We start from the raw sequence: 19,481 nt of genomic DNA, 5'->3' as shown, positions 1-19,481 counted from the left end.
GACAGTGATGAAGCAACAGAATCGGCAGCCCCAATAAAGACCAAGGAAGTGAAGACACACGGGACTGATGATAGAACCCATGAAGGGAGACAGATGGTTTTTCATCAACCACCTGAACCAAGAAAGGAGTCCAATGGTCCAAAGAAATTCCACTTCCTAAAAAGTGGAAGTATAAAGACTTGGATTGAGCCTTATCGTATTAAGAACAAGCTGCACCCATATAATGGCATTCAAATATTTGTCTACTATGTTGTAAAGTACAGTTGACTCATCGAGCTGACAACAACATTAAAGACAATTAACAAACTACGCAAGATGGTTGGAATGCAATTGAGAGGTGGTTGGAAGAATGTGGACTGATTGGAGGAAAGTGATGGCTTGTAAGTAAAAGCTTCCTGAGGATGATTCTGAATACGAGGAATGCTACAGGACAACGTGCTTAAGGTTTTCAGGGGCTTCAGGATAAATGAAGATTACATCGAGGGTTCTACAATTGAAGTCAACTTTTTATGGACGACTTGAGACCAGATATTGCGAAAATGGTAAAGCTGCCAAAAATGAATTGGAGTGTTCTATATAGTGAGCTTTTACAAGCCACCAAAGAATTGGAACAAGGAAACTGAAATGGGAATAAGATCATCACAGTTAAGATCACCAGCCTCTGACCATGGGTCAACAGTCATTGCTCACGAGTGAACGACCACAGCAAGGAAAGCCAAACTCTCATCCTGGACTATATCTAAAGGTGCAGATTGCTGTGTCACATCGACCATGACAAAGGAACACATTTCACTGGGAGAGTTTGTCAGGTATTATGTTGACTGATGAACGTTGAATGGTCGTTTCATTGTCCACATCACCCAGAGTCATCAGGACAAGCCAGACAAATGAATGGAATGATCAAACAGCGACTGATTGAGAATCATGAGGAAGGTGTACCGTCGCCTAAGCTCTTCCTGTGGTCTTCAGGGCAACCCCAAACAAGAAAATGAAACAAAGTCCATTAAAGGTAGTAACAGGGTGTCCCATGTCACTGCCGGGAGCTCCAGATCTCAGGGAGGCTGATAAAACACATCATGGCAGACAGTTTAGTTAACTGTTGTGTGAAATTAACTCGAGCTGTCTGCTCTGCTTTTCAACAGGTGTCTGCCTCCAAGAGAAGGAGGACACACCGTGATTCCCGGTGAGTGGGTCCTGATCTTAAAAAATGTATAAGGAACCGCTGGGAGCTTGATGGCTATCCGGAAGAAGACAGCGCCAGCGAACAACTGGCGTCCTCCACACTGTTCACAAAACGACTCTCCCACTTTTTAAAAAATATCTTCTTTTTCTTTCCAATGTGGTGTTGGAAGCTGTGATCCATATTTTGGTGGTGTGCTTTTGGGCCAATTGAGCAATCAGGTGCTTTGCTGTCTCCGAGGGGGTTCAGTAAGAAAGCATACGGCCTGGAGATGGGGTGTGGGTCAATGATTCCTCACCAACTGAACTGTTGAGGAAGATTGAAATCATCGAGGTAAGAACAGAAGACAAGTGGGTATTCACCTCTGTCTACCGCCCTCTCGCTCACTCTGTCAGAGGGAGGGTCTTTGTCTGCCAGTCTCTCAGTGTCTTTGCGTGAGAGTCTCCCGGTGTCTTTGTGTGACAGTCTCTCAGTGTCTTTGTGTGACAGTCTCTCAGTGTCTTTGCGTGACAGTCTCTCGGTGTCTTTGTGTGACAGTCTCTCAGTGTCTTTGCGTGAGAGTCTCCCGGTGTCTTTGCGTGAGAGTTTCTCAGTGTCTTTGCGAGACAGTCTCTCAGTGTCTTTGCGTGACAGTCTCTCAGAGTCTTTGCATGACATTCTCTCAGCGACTTTGCGTGAGAGTTTCTCAGTGTCTTTGCATGACATTCTATCAGCGTCTTTGCGTGATAGTCTCTCGGTGTCTTTGCGTGACAGTCTCTCAGTGTCTTTGTGTGAGAGTCTCCCGGTGTCTTTGCGTGACAGTCTCTCACTTGCTGCTCCTGAAGGAAGGTGTCTGTGCTTGAATTCTCTGCTCAATGCTGCTGGAGAATTGTGCTGGAGTACTGGGACTCGTGCAAAGTTAATCGATGCGGTTTCTGGATTGTACTCTACAGATCACGTTATGATGCCTGGACTCTATTGACTTTGTGTTTTATATTCTCTGTTCTTTGCTCGTCTTTTCTGCAGCTTGCGCGATTTAGTTTAATTACGCATGGGCGTGGGAGGGTGTGGTTTGATGTTTTACTTTGAACAGGTTCCATAGTTTTCTTTCTTTCGTGCCTGTGGAAAGACAAATCTCAAGGGTTGTTTCATGCATACATATTTTGATAACAGATGTACTTTGTAACCTTGAACTTTTAATGACTGACTCAGCAGTGAAAGAAGAGGGTAAAGGAAAGTGGATACATACCAGCCACTGAAACTGAGCTAGTGGTAGCCGATGAAGACAACAAGCACTGTGGTTAATGTGCTAGTAACTGCTGACCCAGTGACCTACGGTGCTGGGCTACTCTGAGCAAATCACTAACCAGACAGAAAATACAAACAACTACTCGACGTTATGTAGATTATTTGTGGTTTTATTTTTACCGATCTTCCCTGCTCACATTTTATACAGGGAGTGGTGGCGGGGCACGGGGTGGGGTGTTGTTGGCGAAGGTGGGTGGTGTGTGGGGGGGGGTCACAAATGTGGCGGGGGGTGGAGGGGCATGAATGAACCAAAATGGGAAAAGGTTGGGTCAAGTTCTACCCAGGAATTCTGGCCCTCAAGTTCCCGGCCCCGGGATGAAAATGTCCACTTACGGGAAGAACGAGGTGAAGTGGTTCCCAAATCCGTAAATGTTGAAGAAGCATCCCATGGGAAGGCTCTTGAGGAGCAGGAGCAGTGTGTCCTGTGGAGGGGAACAGAACTTGTGAGACCTGAAGACTCTCATGGGCATTCCCACAACTCCACATCCCGGCCGGAAAATCGAAACAAACCCGCGTTACTGATTCACATCGGCCCGCGATACTGATTCCGGCATTCCGGCTCCCTCAGCATCCAGGGCCGGATTTACCTTGGCACACTGGATCCGGGACCTGGCGTTTCCGTGGGAAATCAGCATTCCCATACTGCCTGACCGATCCATGAGGAAAATGAACTCGCCTGCCGGCACGCCCTGGGAATCCTCAGGAAATCGGGGGAAGAGATTCACCATTACAGTGGAGTCAGCCATCAGGGTCCCTGTGTCAGGGAAAGAGGAGGCTGTCAGGGGGCGAGGACACTTCGCAAATGACCCATTCCACGCTGGAGATCTAGGAGATCAGGACACCCCCCTGCCCCCGTTTCCGGGTTGAGCCATCCGGCCCACCTCCCATCCCCACCCTGCATCTCACACCTCATCCCAAACCCTCCTAATCTCATCAGAGCACCATCCCATCACCACCCTGCATCTCACACCTCATCCCAATCCCTCCTAATCCCATCAGAGCACCATCCCATCCCCACACTGCATCTCACACCCCATCCCAATCCCTCCTCACCCCATCAGATCACCATCCCATCCCCACCCTGCATCTCACACCCCATCCCAGTCCCTCCTCACCACATCAGAGCACCATCCCATCCCCACCCTGCATCTCACACACCATCCCAATCCCTCCTAATCCCATCAGAGCACCATCCCATCACCACCCTGCATCTCACACCCCATCCCAATCCCTCCTCACCCCATCAGAGCACCATCCCATCACCACCCTGCATCTCACACCCCATCCCAATCCCTCCTCACCCCATCAGAGCACCATCCTATCACCACATGCATCTCACACCCAATCCCAATCCCTCCTAATCCCATCAGAGGACCATCCCATCACCACCCTGCATCTCACACCCCATCCCAATCCCTCCTCACCACATCAGAGCACCATCCCATCACCACATGCATCTCACACCCAATCCCAATCCCTCCTAATCCCATCAGAGCACCTTCCCATCCCCACCCTGCATCTCACACCCCATCCCAATCCCTCCTCACCCCATCAGAGCACCATCCCATCCCCACCCTGCATCTCACAACCCATCCCAATCCCTCCTCACCCCATCAGAGCACCATCCCATCACCACCTGACCAAACTCACAAAATATCACCCTGCACCCCAACCTATCCCACCGCCCCTACACCCCTATCTGACCAACTTCCCAAACCCCCTCCCCTATGTTAAGGTCCATCCCACAACACTCCTGCCCTCCTCTCACTTCCCTCCCGCCCTTCCAACCCCATCCCACACGTTCCCACTCCCCTCTCACCCCCATACAACCCTCATCCAACACCCCCTCCCCACAAGAATGGGACACATTCGCCCGCTCAGACGAGCCCCCACCTGGAGCAGCAGAACCAAGTCCTGCCTCGAGGATGGCGCTCGGTTCATCGATCTTCTCGGAGAACATCAAGAGCTCGAGGTCTCTGTCAAAGCCCTGACTCTTCACCAGGGAGAGCTGGAAATGAGGGTCACAGCACAGGGTCACAACGCAGGGCACAAGAGGAGGAAAGAGGGACACCAGATATTCCCCCTGAGGGAGAGGGACTGAGAGACACCGGTCAGTGTAGAGATATCACCCTGAGGGAGAGGGACTGAGGGACACCGGTCAGTGTACAGATATCCCCCTGAGGGACACCGGTCAGTGTACAGATATCCACCTGAGGGAGAGGGACTGAGAGACACCAGTCAGTGTACAGATATCACCCTGAGGGAGAGGGACTGAGGGACACCGGTCAGTGTACAGATATCCCCCTGAGGGACACCGGTCAGTGTACAGATATCACCCCGAGGGAGAGGGACTGAGGGACACCGGTCAGTGTACAGATATCCCCCTGAGGGAGAGGGACTGAGGGACACCGGTCAGTGTACAGATATCACCCGAGGGAGAGGGACTGAGGGAAACCGGTCAGTGTACAGATATCCCCCTGAGGGAGAGGGACTGAGGGACACCGGTCAGTGTACAGATATACCCCCGAGGGAGAGGGACTGAGGGACACCGGTCAGTGTAGAGATATCACCCTGAGGAAGAGGGACTGAGGGACAGCGGCCAGTGTATAGATATCCCCCTGAGAAACACCAGTCAGTGTACAGATATCCCCCTGAGGGAGAGGGACTGAGGGAAACAGGTCAGTGTACAGATATCACCCTGAGGGAGAGGAACTGAGGGACAGCGGCCAGTGTACAGATATCCCCCTGAGGGAGAGGGACTGAGGGACACCAGTCAGTGTACAAATATCCCCCTGAGGGAGAGGGACTGAGGGACACCGGTCAGTGCACTGATATCCCCCTGAGGGAGAGGGACTGAGGAACACCGGTCAGTGTACAGATATCCCCCTGAGGGAGAGGGACTGAGGGACACCGGTCAGTGTACAGATATCCCCCTGAGGGAGAGGGGCTGAGAGACACCGATCAGTGTACAGATGTCCCCCTGAGAGAGAGGGACTGAGGGACACCGGTAGGTGTACAGATATCCCCCTGGGGGAGGGGGACTGAGGGAAACCGGTCAGTGTACAGATATCCTCCTGGGGGAGAGGGACTGAGGGACACCGGTCAGTGTACAGATATCCCCCCGAGGGAGAGGGACTGAGGGACACCAGTCAGTGTACAGATATCCCCCTGAGGGAGAGGGACTGAGGGACACCGGTCAGTGTACAGATATCCCCCTGAGGGAGAGGGACTGAGGGACACCGGTCAGTGTACAGATATCCCCCTGAGGGAGAGGGACTGAGGGACACTTGCCTTCCACAAGACCACCATCCCACTGATGGATATTGGTGTGAAACAGCCTTCCTTACCTTGGCTGACGTCTTGTCAGGATTGAGGAATTCCACGGGTGTCATTTGGCAATTGGATTGGATCCGGGAGATCCCGTGTGGGCTGTGGAAATGAGCCTCCAGCTCCAAAGTGTAGAGTTGCTTGTCCACAGGGGCACTGGCCTGGGGTATATGGGGACCCTGAGTGCCTGGGGGAATTAGAGGTGCTTTGGTTAGATTCAAATGCACGGCATGGGGGATTCTGACCCTGTCCTTGGGAGTGTGTGTCAGGACGGTGTGGAGGGAGCCTCACCCTGTGTCTGACCCTGTCCTGGGAGTGTGTGACGGGACGGTGTGGAGGGAGTCTCACTCTGTTTCTGACCCTGTCCCTGGGGGTGTGTGACGGGACGGTGTGGGGGGGAGCCTCACCCTGTGTCTGACCCTGTCCCTGGGAGTGTGTGATGGGACGGTGTGGAGGGAGCCTCACCCTGTGTCTGACCCTGTCTCTGGGAGTGTGTGACGGGACGGTGTGGAGGGAGCCTCACCCTGTGTCTCACCCTGTCCTGCAGCAGGGCAGCATGGGTGGGTGACCCTCTCTCTGGGACCAGGAACTTACCTGCGGGGCAGTACCGGGGGTTTAGGACAGCGGGCAGGGTGAAGCGGACGGCACCATCAGCCTCGAGGGACAGTTCCTGGGCCAGGCTGAAGGAGACGGTGGCCGCACAGCCTGGGGGCAGGTTGCCCACCCTGCAGGTGAAGATGTCACTGCTACTGCTATCCTCCTCGAGCAGGAAGGCCTCCTGGCCGGAGGAGATGGCATCGTCGTAGTCGTTCCGAGCCTGGAGGAGAGGGGCGCGGGCGGTTTGGAGCAGAGAGCAGAGGAGGAGGTTGGTTACCAGATCTGCCTCCTTCCTCCCACCCCAGCGTGGAGTCTGGTCCCAGATCCCAAGATCCCTGTGTCCGGTAACATTTATCTGAGATCCCAGGATCTCATCTGAGGTCCCGAATCACTACTACAAAATCGAAGGTCCCAGCTCTGGCTCAAAGACCTTAACATGGGACAGATTCCCCAGCTCGTCACCACCCCACATCGAAATACAGAGCTCCACTTCCGAACCCCACCCCTCTTAGCCACAACGAAAGATCAGCTCCCACCGCACAATCCAGAGATCACTGCTCTGGAATCGCAATCCCCACCTCGGGGAAGTCTGACTCCTACACACCTCAAACCCAAAATCTCCCCTCTCTTGTCCTGGGATGCTGGAGGGGATTCCCACTCCAGGACCTTTCCTGGATGCAGGACCCTGGATCTTCCATTCAGGGTGCCCACGGATATCTGGAAACCTCCACCACCAAATCTGGATCCACAGGATCAACTTCAGTGTACAGGGATACAACACTAACCTCCGCATGACCCTCAACCTCTGACCTCCCATGTGATCTCCGCCCACAGCTCTCAGTACCCTTGCTCACCCACGCACCCAACTCCCACCTGTTCCCGCTCCTTTATCTCGGCCACGATGGTCTTCCCGTCCACCGTGGCTTGGAAGTTGTAGACGGCAGAATCGCTGTCCACTGGGAATGTGAACAGGGCCTCCAGCGGAGAAGCCTCCTCATTCCTGTACTCCAGGTCTGCAGACACATCGGCCACAAACCCCTTCACCTCCACTCGCACCGAGATCTTCTTCAGAGGAACTGGGTCGCAGGGAGGGGGAATAACAAGGTGAGAACTAGGGTGTAGAAACCACCATTGGCAATCCCAATGGACACACCCCTTCCCATTCACTCCCACTATACACAATCCCAATGGACCCCATCCCTTCCCATTCACTCCCACTATACACAATCCTAATGGATCACCCCTTCCCATTCACTCCCACTATACACAATCCCAATGGACCTCATCCCTTCCCATTCACTCCCACTATACACAATCCCAATGGACCCCATCCCTTCCCATTCACTCCCACTATACACAATCCCAATGGATCACCCCTTCCCATTCACTCCCACTATACACAATCCTAATGGATCACCCCTTCCCATTCACTCCCACTATGCACAATCCCAATGGACCCCATCCCTTCCCATTCACTCCTGCTATACACAATCCCAATGGATCACCCCTTCCCATTCACTCCCACTATACACAATCCCAATGGACCCCATCCCTTCCCATTCACTCCCACTATACACAATCCCAATGGACCCCACCCCTTCCCATTCCCTCCCACTATACACAATCCCAATGGACCCCACCCCTTCCCATTCCCTCCCACTATACACAATCCCAATGGACCCCATCCCTTCCCATTCACTCCCACTATACACAATCCCAATGGATCACCCCTTCCCATTCACTCCCACTATACACAATCCCAATGGACCTCATCCCTTCCCATTCACTCCCACTATACACAATCCCAATGGATCACCCCTTCCCATTCACTCGCACTATACACAATCCCAATGGATCACCCCTTCCCATTCACTCCCACTGTACACAATCCCACTGGATCACTCCTTCCTACCCACTCCCACTGTACACAATCTAAATGGACCTCTCCCATTCCCATTCCTGAATCCAGTCAGGGAATGGGATTGTGTGAACCAACATGGACTCAATGGCCAATGCCCTCCTAGTCAAAGGGAACTGTGTTAAACGTGACTGACTGCTCACCTGGGGTGTTCTTAGCTGTTACGAGTCCGCAGTGTCTTACCATTGTGCGGCTGAAATGCAAAGAAAGGTATGAGTGTTGTGTGTGGCCCATGATTTCACTGACCCCCCCCCACATCAATCCCAACCCACCGGCCACAGCACCCCACCCCCAGCAGACAATGCCATTTCGATCTGAGCCTGCCCCAGCATGAATCTCAAACCATGCACCACCCCTGCTGATGCGTGGAGAATGTGAGGAATCTCCATTTATGGGGAGCATCAGGGCAAGAGGGACCACAATATATGTGGGTGGAAATCTTCGATATATGCAGTTGTGATTTATAACTTAAACAAGTCAAGTATCCCCCAAAAGTCATTCCTGGTTTCCTTGTACAAAACTAGGTCACCAGACTTGAATGCCAGATCCAACCCTCAGCGGTTCATCCACTGCTTTTGATTTGGGTACGTACAGGGTCACGTACCCCGTGACGGGTTAAAGAACCAGTAGAAATGGAAGACACCTTGGAGTCTGGTTTTGCTGTTAACTAATGCTATTTATTAGTAACTGTGCAATACAGTAATATAAAATCAGATAAATCAAAGTTAGCAAAGATTATATATGTGTGTGGAAATATAAAAACCAGCTTCTTCAAGCCTAGGGGTAAATGGATACAGTCTTACGGTGATGGGTAATGTTCAGTTCGGTTTGTAGTATTGAGTTGAGTAGTGATGGAGAGGGAGAGGTGTTGTGGTTGTACGAGTAAGCCAATGCTGTCGATTCTTCCCGGTTGTCCTCCGAAACTTCCAAGTTAGCCAAACCTGACCAACTTAAGAGCACCGTCGTCAAGTGATGGCCTACCAACCCAGGGCAAGGGTCAGACTGGTAGACTCCACAGGGTCGCTCTTTCACGCACCGATAATCACACATCAATCCCTCACAATCGATCCTCAGTCCCACACTCGTGGGCACCTGAACAGAACAGTGGTAACTTCACCTCACCTTAGTGCATCTGTGTGTCCTGTGAAACAAGCAATTACGCTGGTTTAAATACTGTTGTGCTGAACACCAGCTGTCCATCAGGTAGCTCCTCCCTTCTCTCTCTGTAGGAACTCAGAAGCTGGCAGTGTCCTTGCAGAAATCCCAAACAAACTGTGAGCAGTCTTCGCCCCTCTCTCTCTCTCTCTCTCTCTCTCTCAATAACAAGTTGTTTCTGCTGTACAGCTCTCTCTCTGTCTTTTTAAAAGCACAGTTCATAAGGGACAATTCAGGGTCCCGTCACAACAGTAAGTTTGTGTAGGCACACGGACATCCGCACAAGTTTTCATGAATCTGAATCAGGTTTTTTATCAGGCATGTGTCGTGAAATTTGTAACTTAGCAGCAGCAGCTCAATGCAATACATAATAATATAGAAAAAATAAATAAATAAGTAAATCAATTACACTAAGTATTTCTGTATATTAAATTATTAAATAGACTAAAAATAGCACAAAGCAGAAATTATATGTGTGCATGTGTGTGTGTGTGTGTGTGTGTGCGTGTGTGAGAGAGAGGTAGTGTTCAGGAGGTCAGTGTCCATTTAGGAATCAGATGGCAGAGGGGAGGAAGCTGTTCCTGAATCGCTGAGTGTGTGCCTTCAGGCTCCTGTACCTCCTCCCTGATGGTAACAGTGAGAAGAGGGCATGACCTGGGTGATGGGGGTCCTTAATAATAGACGCCGCCTTTCTGAGACACCGCTCCTTGCAGGTATCTTTGATATGGAGGCTTGAACCCCAGATGGAGCTGACTAATTTTACAACTTCCTGCAGCTTCTCTTGGTTCTTTACAGTAGCCAGCCATCCCCCCCCCCCCGCCATACCAGACAGTGATGCAGCCTGTCAGAATGCTCTCCATCGGACACCTATAGAAGTTTTCGGGTGTTTTAAGCGACAAACCAAATCTCTTCAAACTCCTAACGGAATATATCCACTAACTTGCCTTCTTTATAGCTGTGTCAGTATGTTCCTTAGAGATCTATCTTGACACCAGGAATTTGAAACTGCTCACTCTCTCCACTTCTGACCCCCCTCTGAGGATTGGTTCGTGTTCCCTCATCTTACCTTCCTGAAATCCACAATCAGCTCTTTCATCTTATTGACATTGAATGCCAGGCTGTTGCTGAGATAGAACATAGAAGATAGAATAGTACAGCAGAGTACAGGCCCTTCGGCCCACATTGTTCTGCCGACCCTCAAACCCTGCATCCCATATGACCCCCCACCTTAAATTCCTCCATATACCTGTCTCTTAAACTTCACTAGTGTATCTGCCTCCACCACTCTCAGGCAGTGCATTCCACGCACCAACCACTCTCTGAGTAAAAAACCTTCCTCTAATATCCCCCTTGAACTTCCCACCCCTTACCATGTCCTCTTATACTGAGCAGTGGTGTCCTGGGGAAGAGGCGCTGGCTATCCACTCTATCTATTCCTCTTAATATCTTGTACAACTCTATCATGTCTCCTCTCATCCTCCTTCTCTCCAAAGAGTAAAACCCAAGCTCCCCTAATCTCTGTTCATAATCCATCCTCTCCAAACCAGGCAGCATCCTGGTAAATCTCCTCTGCACCCTTTCCAATGCTTCCACATCCTTCCTATAGTGAGGCGACCAGAACTGGACACAGCACTCCAAGTGTGGCCTAAACAGAGTTTTATAGAGCTGCATCATTACATCGCGACTCTTAAACTCTAACCCTCGATTTATGAAAACTAACACTTCATAAGCTTTCTTAACTACCCTATCCACCTGTGAGGCAACTTTCAGGGATCTGTGGACATGTACCCCGAGATCCCTCTGCTCCTCCACACTACCAAGTATCCTGCCATTTACTTTGTACTCTGCCTTGGAGTTTGTCCTTCCAAAGTGTACCACCTCACACTTCTCCAGGTTGAACTCCATCTGACACTTCTCAGCCCACTTCTGCATCCTATCAATGTCTCTCTGCAATCTTTGGCAATCCTCTACACTATCTACAACACCAGCAACCTTTGTGTCGTCTGCAAACTTGCCAACCCACCCTTCTACCCCCACATCCAGGCCATTAATAAAAATCACTTAACTAGCTGGTACGAGGGGTGATTGATAGCTTCATGGCCTAAGGTAAAAGGAGTCAATTTTAGAAAACCTAGCACATTTATTTTTCAACACAGTCCCCTCCTACATGTACACACTTAGTCCAGCGGTCGTGGAGCATACGAATCCCTTCTTTGTAGAAGTGGTCCACAGCAGGGGTGATTGATAAGTTCGTGTCCTAAGGTAGAAGGGGATGAGTTATACAGCTCTCATTACATGCACGCGCAGTTCAACTCTTTGAGTGATAATGCAGAAAGTTTGAAGTTAATAACTCATCTCCTTCTACCTTAGGCCACGGACTTATTCCAGAGGTCCAAGACGCCAACTTCTACAAAGAAGGGATCCGTGTGCTCCACGACCGCTGGACTGTGTGTAAATGTAGGAAAAATAAATGTGCTAGGTTTTCTAAAATTGACCCCTTCTACCTTAGGCCAGAACTTATCAATCATCCCATCGTATATCTCACTCCTGTACGGCCTCCTGTCCCCACCTGAGATTCTACCAACAATGTTGTATCATCAGCAAACGTAGAGGTGGCACTTGAGCTATGCCCAGCCACACAGTCATGGGTACAGAGGGAGTAGGGCAGTGGGCTAAGCACACACCCCTGAGGGGCACCAGTGTCGATTGTCGGCGAGAAGGAGATATTGTGGTCTTCCAGTTTGGAAGTCGAGGATCCAATTGCAGAGGAAGGCACAGAGGCCCGGGTTCTGTAGCTTATCGATCAGGACTGTGGGAATGATAGTGTAAAACGCAGATCTATAGTCAAGGTGTTTGCATTGTCAGGTGATCATTGAGATTGTGTCTGCCGTAGACCTTCTATGGCAATCGGCAAATTGCAGTGGGTCCAGGTCCTTGCTGAGGTAGTAGGTCATTCTAGCCATGGCTAACCTCTCAAAGTATTTCATCACCGTAGGTGTGAAAATGTGAAATTCATGCCATCAGGTTGGAGGCTTCCCAGATGGTGTCAAACTGGACTCAGCCCAGACATTCTCTCCATCTGGCTGATGATAAAAAGCCGGGTACATACCACCAGGTTCAAACACAGCTTCAACCCCACTAGTACGGTAAGATAGACTTTTGACTCTTGGCCTCACGTGCTACCTCATTATGATCTTGCACTACACTTTCTCCGCAACTGTTCTGCATAGGAGCAGATTTGGGCCATTCTGCCCATCGAGTCTAGTCTACCCCATCATTTGAACATGAGAGGTTTGTTTTGACTCTCATACCCAGTCTCCCCATGACCTTTCATGACCTTAACTAATCAAGGGCCTAGCACTCTCTGCCTTTCATAAACCCAGTGACAGCCTCCACTGCCCATTGTGGCAACACATTCCACAGATTCAGCACTGCACACCTCTCCACAGCAGTACAGGCTCGCAGGCAGATACCAGTGGGATACACGGAGGAAGTCCAATTCAGGTAGGATGCAGAGAGGTGATCACATTCCGGGGGAAGGTTCATTCCCGGGGATTTGTACTGGAGGCAGCGTTTGAGGTGGTAAATGTTAAGAGAAATTTCGACAGGGGAAGGACTAGGAGGGTTATGGGCCAAACACAGGCGACAGGGAGTAGCAGGGAGGATTCGACGGTCAGCATGGAGCAGTTGGGCCGAGTGGCCTGTCTCCGAGCTCTGTGGCTCCACCACAGGAGTACTGGACAGAGGGACCTCAGGATCCTCCCCTTCCCACCTCCGCCACCTCCCCATCCCATTTACCCCCTCCCTCACTTCCCCTTCCCCGTCCCCTTCTCCATCCCATTTCCCCCTTCTCCCCCTCACCCTCCTGCCCTCCCACTGTTTCCCTCTCCCCGTAACCCTGGGAATCTCCCCTGACTCTGGCAATGACCGTGTTCCGGGAATCTCAGACTGATCTGGCAAGTCCCAGACAGCGAGAGAGTTCGGCGTGTTAACAGTTCTTTACCTCTGCTTTGCTGCGCGATTCCTGTTCTCGGCTCTGCAGTTTGTTCGCACAGTTCACGCTAGAAATGTCCGCCTCTTCTCGCTGGGTGGACTCGCACGTCCGCTGTCACGGCAGGGAGCGTCTCTCAGTTCCGGGACAGAAAAATCCGCGACACTTCCTGCTTCCAGCGGCGGGTGTGCCCGGGCCAGGTGCTCAGGAGGCTGCTGTCGGGGGCGTCAGAGTAGCGAAGTCGGCCCTTCGGCCCAACCGGCGCATGGCCGCCCACATTCAGAATCCAGTTTATTATCACAAACTTAGATAATGTGAAATTTGTCATTTTGCTCGGCAGTACAGGGCAAAGTTATAAAACTACTGTAAACTCACAAAAGTCATAAAACTAAATTTCAAACAGGGACGGGGGAGCGATGGGGAGAGTGAAGGGGGTGTGAACTATGGGGGAGAGGAACGGGGAGCGGGATGTGGGTAAGATGGAGGTGGGGAGAAATGGTGAGGAAAGGGACAGGGTGAGGGGGAGATGGATGGCAGGGAGAGGGAATTGGGGGAGATGGGGAGAGGGACAGGGATGAGAACTACACAGGAGAGGGACAGGGGTGACGGGGTGTCACGTACCCCGTGACGGGTTAAAGAACCAGCAGAAATGGAAAACAGCTAGAGTCTGGTATTCGTGTTAACATAAACTATTTTGATTAGTAACTACATATTACAGTCATATATTGCCGGATAAATCAAACAAGTTAGCAGTGTTACGTGTATATATTTGCACACATATAACTCCCAAACTACACAAATCAAAGTTGCTGGTGAACGCAGCAGGCCAGGCAAACTGTTGAGTTTGGGGGAAACAAGGCTTAAAGTCTTGAGATGGTGAAGGATGACAGTTCAGTTCATCCACGGATTAGGTGATGAGTTGTAATTAGGTGATTAGTTGTAATCCAGGGTAAATGCCGAGAGAAGGCAATTACATCGATATTCCACAGATTCCACGACAGCAATACAAAATAACAATATTAGTAGGTTTTATCTCCGAAGTTGTTCCACTCCACACACGAAATATCACCGACAGCGATCTTCAACGAATATCCTTTCAACACACCCGAATTCGGCTACGGGTCATTCCAAAGTGGTGGCCACAGGATACTTAAACCGAATCCACGTATGGATTATCACCAGCTGTAGCTTATCACTGAGGGGACCCTCTTCAAGGGAACCACCACCCAGGCAAGGGTCGATACGCCGGTAGATTCCACAAGGTTACCCCAAACGCACAACGTGATAGGCACTTATCCAGTTCCACGACATACGAAATAACCCCAACAGTGATTTGCCACACGGGCACCTTTCTTCAGTGAACTACCACACCCAGACAAGGGTAACACACAAGTGGTATTCACAAAGGTCCTCCCCACACCAGAGAATCCACTCCTGTGGATTAACTAGGGGACAGTCACACCTTCGTATTCGAATGGAACTCAAACTCACCCTCTCGGGCTACTTAGAGAGAGAGTCCAAACAGTGACCTCTTTGTCACTAGGCTTCTTCTGTTTCAAACCTTCCTCTCCCCTCTTCTCTTCTTTTAAAGTCACCGAATGTGACCACTGTTACGAGAATACACATAAAATTAAGATGTTTGCTGTCCTGGGTTAGCATCAGTGGCATCAGCAGTTGGTCTGCCACCTGCCCTCAGGGGAAGGAGAGATAAGGATCAATGGAGCGGCGTCTGGAGATGTGTAATGAAGGGACGTGGGGGAGAGAGAGCTGTCTGGAGCGGCTCCCCCCTTTGAACCTTGAACTGTTTGAAGTGATGGACATGCGATACCCCAGCAGGGAGATAAAAAGGGACAGGTTCGCTAAGGCTGGACACACGCCACCCGAGGTAACGAGACCCTGGAAGCGGTGCGCCTCTCACGAGTGGGTGAGAAGTATCAGACAACGACCAGGGTGGAAAGGTACGATCAGCGGGAACCCGGTGTGTGTCCGCCCTTGCCTGGGTGCCGGGTTCACTGCAGAGGATCGACCGCATCTGGAGGAGAGGTCACAGTCGGTGACCTCAGGTGACATCACCAAGGACCCGCCCAAAAGTTGCTTGTGAGCAATATCGCCGGTCTGTGAGTGAAGCAGTGTTCTGAATGATCAGTTGTTCCTGTTCTCTCTGTCTCTTCCCCCACCTTGTCCATCGCCATGGCAACGATTACTGCGAACTGAACTTTGAGTCACTTGGAAATTTGGTCATTTACCCCTAGACAACGATAGAGCTTGATTGATGCTGTTATCTTAATTCTGTGCACATGAGTGGTTATCATTGCTGAACTGTTGCATTTATTATCCTTTCGATTACTGTGTTGCTTATTTCTTTAATAAAACTTTCTTAGTTCTAGTACTCCAGACTCCAACTGAGTGATCCATTTCTGCTGGTTTGGCAACCCAGTTACGGGGTACGTAACATAAGTGGGGTTCTCGTCCGCGATTTTGAACGCTAAATTTGGGACGGAGTAAATTGATTGGGTTAAAATTCCCGAAAGAAAGAAAAGACAAACAGCAGAAATGGAGGTTGAGGAATTTATAAAGGCGCCGACCTTGGAGGCATTAGAGGATGCCAGGAAATCGGAATTGATAGCTGTGGCCAAACGGTTGAATCTTTCTAAGGTGAAGTCGACAATGAGGAGAGAGGAGATACACAGAGCTATTGTAGAGCACTGTGTATCTAAAGGTGTGTTTCCCCAAGGTGAGCTGGGGGTGGTGTCTATTGAAAAACCTGCTGGAGACGCGGTACAGGTACAGCTTGAAAAACTGAGACTCGAGCACGAGTTCCGGGTACGACAGTTGGAAAGAGAAGAGAAACAGAGAGAGAGACAGTTAGAGAGAGAAGAGAAAGAGAGGCAATGGGAGCGAGAAGAGAGAGCGAAACAGAGGGAAAGGGAATTTGAGCTGGAGAAGTTAAAGATAAGGGCCGAGCAGGGGCTCGTGCCGAACCAAGGTGGAGGGTTCCGAGCGACCCAGGAGGTTAGGCTGGTTCCCCCATTTGACGATACCGACGTGGATCGGTACTTTCTCCACTTCGAAAAAGTGGCTATAAGTCAGGATTGGCCGAGGGATAAGTGGGTTGTTATACTTCAGAGTGTACTGAAAGGGAAAGCCCAAGAAGCTTACTCAGCTTTGTCCGCGGAAGATGCCCAGAGGTATGAGGTGGTGAAAGAGGCCATCCTCAGGATTTATGAGTTGGTCCCGGAGGCATACCGGCAGAGGTTCCGGAATGCGAGGAAGCGGTGGGACCGCACGTATTTGGAGTTTGCTCGTGAGATGCAAACATATTGTGAGCGTTGGTGCGCCTCGAAAGGGGTAGAGGGGGATTATGACAGACTGCTGCAACTGGTTCTGATTGAGCAGTTTAAAGGTTGTGTCCCTGAGGGTATGAGACCCTACCTCGATGAGAAAGAGGCAGCCACGTTAGCCGCAACTGCTAAGTTAGCGGATGAGTATGCGTTGACGCATAAAATGAAGTTTGCCCCGAGTAAAGGCTACCAGAAGGGTAGTCAGGACGGCGGGGAGAGTCCGCCGGAAAAGTCAGAAAGTAAGCCGGGGACTAGTGAAAAGGATAAGGTAGACCGGGAGCAGTCTGGTAGGAAGTCTCCTGGGGTCGTCTGTTATAATTGTGGGAAAGTCGGACACTTTGCGTCCAGGTGCTTTGCCCCAAGGAAGGAGACGGGGAAAAGGAAAAACAGCGATTTTGAATGGCTGTATCGAGCTGTTAAGCGAACCGCTAGGGAAGGACAGGTCTGAAAAAGTCCAGGAAGGGCGCGAGAGGTTTATCTCGGCCGGACTGGTGTCAGTGAAGAAGGGGTTAAAACCAGTTCCAGTGCGGATCTGGAGAGACACGGGAGCGTGTCAGTCACTAATACTGAAGAGTGTATTAGAGTTTAGCTCAGAGACCCAGACTGGGGAGGTAGAGGTCAAAGGTGTTGGGGAAGGGACAGAGTCAGTCCCTTTGCACCAGATACACTTACAGAGCAACCTGGTCTCTGGACTAGTCACGGTCGGGGTGAGGTCCGAATTACCGATGAAAGGCGTGGAAGTCTTGCTCGGTAATGACATCGCCGGAGGAATCGTGTTCCCAGTCGTGAGATTGACAGGTCAGCCTGCCAGCATTGAGGCCCCGCCCATGGTCTCACAGGTTCATCATGGGGCTGCGGTAGTGAATTTAGCTGTGGTGGTAAATTTAGCTGAAACATTTCTACCAACCTTGTATGAGACAGGGTGTAGTGAGATAAGAGGTAGTGAGGGAGCTGGGACAGACGTAGCAGTAGCCAGGAAAGAATTTGTGCAGACGCAGGAGCGAGACGAGGGGCTGCTGGTTTTGGCAGAGACCGCTCTCTCTGACACAGCCTTGACAAGCTATTGTGCGGATGAGGAAGTGCTAAGGAAGAAAGGGAAATCAAGGACAGTACCCGCAGATGAGGAGTGGGGGGTGGTGCAAAAGAGTTATGGGGATGGGGTTTTTAACATGGCCCACGAGGTACCCCCCCCCCCCCCGGTGGACACTTTGCGGTGCTGGAGGAAACAGTTGGTGGAATCATGAAAGAGATTTACCGGCTGCCCAGGGGGAAGAATGTTATTGATCATGACCGACGCGAACTGAGACGGTCACCGGCTTTTGATATGCTAACAAACCTAGTCGGTGTTAGCGTGGAAAGCAATGAAGCTAGGGGCCCCCTGATAAGAGGAAAAAACCATTTTGAAAAGATTAGTATGGGATCGATCAGATGGGAGAAGGCTATTGTTTTGGCCAGGTCTACTGATAAAGTCTCTCCCTTAATCCCCGAACAAAGCGAATCTTTAGGAGTAATTAAACGACTCGCACCCATGTGTTTGATTGTCCCGAGGAAATGCAAAGAACTGGGACGTTGGGTGATTGTGGTTACAATAGGGCGGCCAAGTAAACAACACCCATATTTTTTGAGTTTCAGTGACTAAAGGGCTGATGAACACAGAGGTGTGTATTGGCAATTTAATACGGCTGTCTGAAGCCAGTTTGATAGTGAACCTTGAAAAAAATGAATTCGGCCACACGAGGGTCACTTACCTGGGAATTGTGGTGACACAGGGGCAGCTGGCAGCGATGCAAGCTACAGTGCAGGCTATCGCTGACCTCCCAACCCCGACAGACAAGAGGGCCCTCAGAAGGCTCTTGGAGATGGTGGGGTACTGCAGGAAGTTTTGCAATAACTCTGCGGTCAATACCCGTCTCCCTCCTACTAAGCCCTTGCGAGAGAAAATTGAGTCGGAATGGGACGACCCTTGTTGTTGTGGTCCGGGACAAAACCAAATGAGAGGTTACATTGGTCGCAATTCATCAGTGTTTTTGGCCACTATGAAGTTTGCTGAGTTGGAGCCTGGTCTAAGGGATTATTAATAACACGTGTAAAAGGAACAGAAAATGTGTTGACTGTCTGTCAAGGTGTTGACAGCTTCAAACTCGCTGTGTTAGCCAAATAGCTGATAAAGATGTATATTGTGTATGTATCAAATAATGTAGTCATGTTTGTAATTTTTACCTCCCGGTAAAAATCCTTAAAGGGGGGAAGTGTTACGAGAATACACATAAAATTAAGATGTTTGCTGGCCTGGCTAGCATCAGTGACATCAGCAGTTGGTCTGCCACCTGCCCTCAGGGGAAGGAGAGATAAGGATCAATGGAGCAGCGTCTGGAGATGTGTAATGAAGGAACAGGGGAGAGAGAGAGCTGTCTGGAGCGGCTCCCCCCTTTGAACCTTGAACTGTTCGAAGTGATGGACAGGCGATACCCCAGCAGGGAGATAAAAAGGGACAGGTTCGCTAAGGCTGGACACACGCCACCCGAGGTAACGAGACCCTGGAAGCGGTGCGCCTCTCACGAGTGGGTGAGAAGTATCAGACAACGACCAGGGTGGAAAGGTACGATCAGCGGGAACCCGGTGTGTGTCCGCCCTTGCCTGGGTGCCGGGTTCACTGCAGAGGATCGACCGCATCTGGAGGAGAGG

At 50.7% G+C, this 19,481-nt stretch overlaps 1 protein-coding gene across 1 annotated transcript in view; it reads right to left on the bottom strand.

Annotated features, from left to right (window-relative positions):
* The window catches only part of LOC134341238 (von Willebrand factor A domain-containing protein 5A-like), a gene marked incomplete at its 3' end in the record, with an annotated part of 69,042 nt that extends 55,441 nt beyond the window's left edge, over positions 1 to 13,601 (bottom strand). The window contains exons 1-8 of the mRNA XM_063039086.1: positions 13,468 to 13,601; positions 8,453 to 8,502; positions 7,265 to 7,467; positions 6,389 to 6,611; positions 5,815 to 5,981; positions 4,361 to 4,475; positions 3,055 to 3,221; positions 2,801 to 2,889 (exon numbers count right to left, since the gene is read on the bottom strand). Coding sequence (XP_062895156.1) covers positions 2,801 to 2,889; positions 3,055 to 3,221; positions 4,361 to 4,475; positions 5,815 to 5,981; positions 6,389 to 6,611; positions 7,265 to 7,467; positions 8,453 to 8,495 — 1,007 coding nt within the window. The remainder of the gene's footprint in view (positions 1 to 2,800; positions 2,890 to 3,054; positions 3,222 to 4,360; positions 4,476 to 5,814; positions 5,982 to 6,388; positions 6,612 to 7,264; positions 7,468 to 8,452; positions 8,503 to 13,467) is intronic.
* Between the last annotated feature and the right edge of the window lie 5,880 nt (positions 13,602 to 19,481).

Source organism: Mobula hypostoma (genome assembly GCF_963921235.1).
Source record: "Mobula hypostoma chromosome 10 unlocalized genomic scaffold, sMobHyp1.1 SUPER_10_unloc_1, whole genome shotgun sequence".
Taxonomy (NCBI): Eukaryota; Metazoa; Chordata; class Chondrichthyes; order Myliobatiformes; family Myliobatidae; genus Mobula; species Mobula hypostoma.
This window is presented reverse-complemented; position numbering and strand designations above follow the sequence as displayed.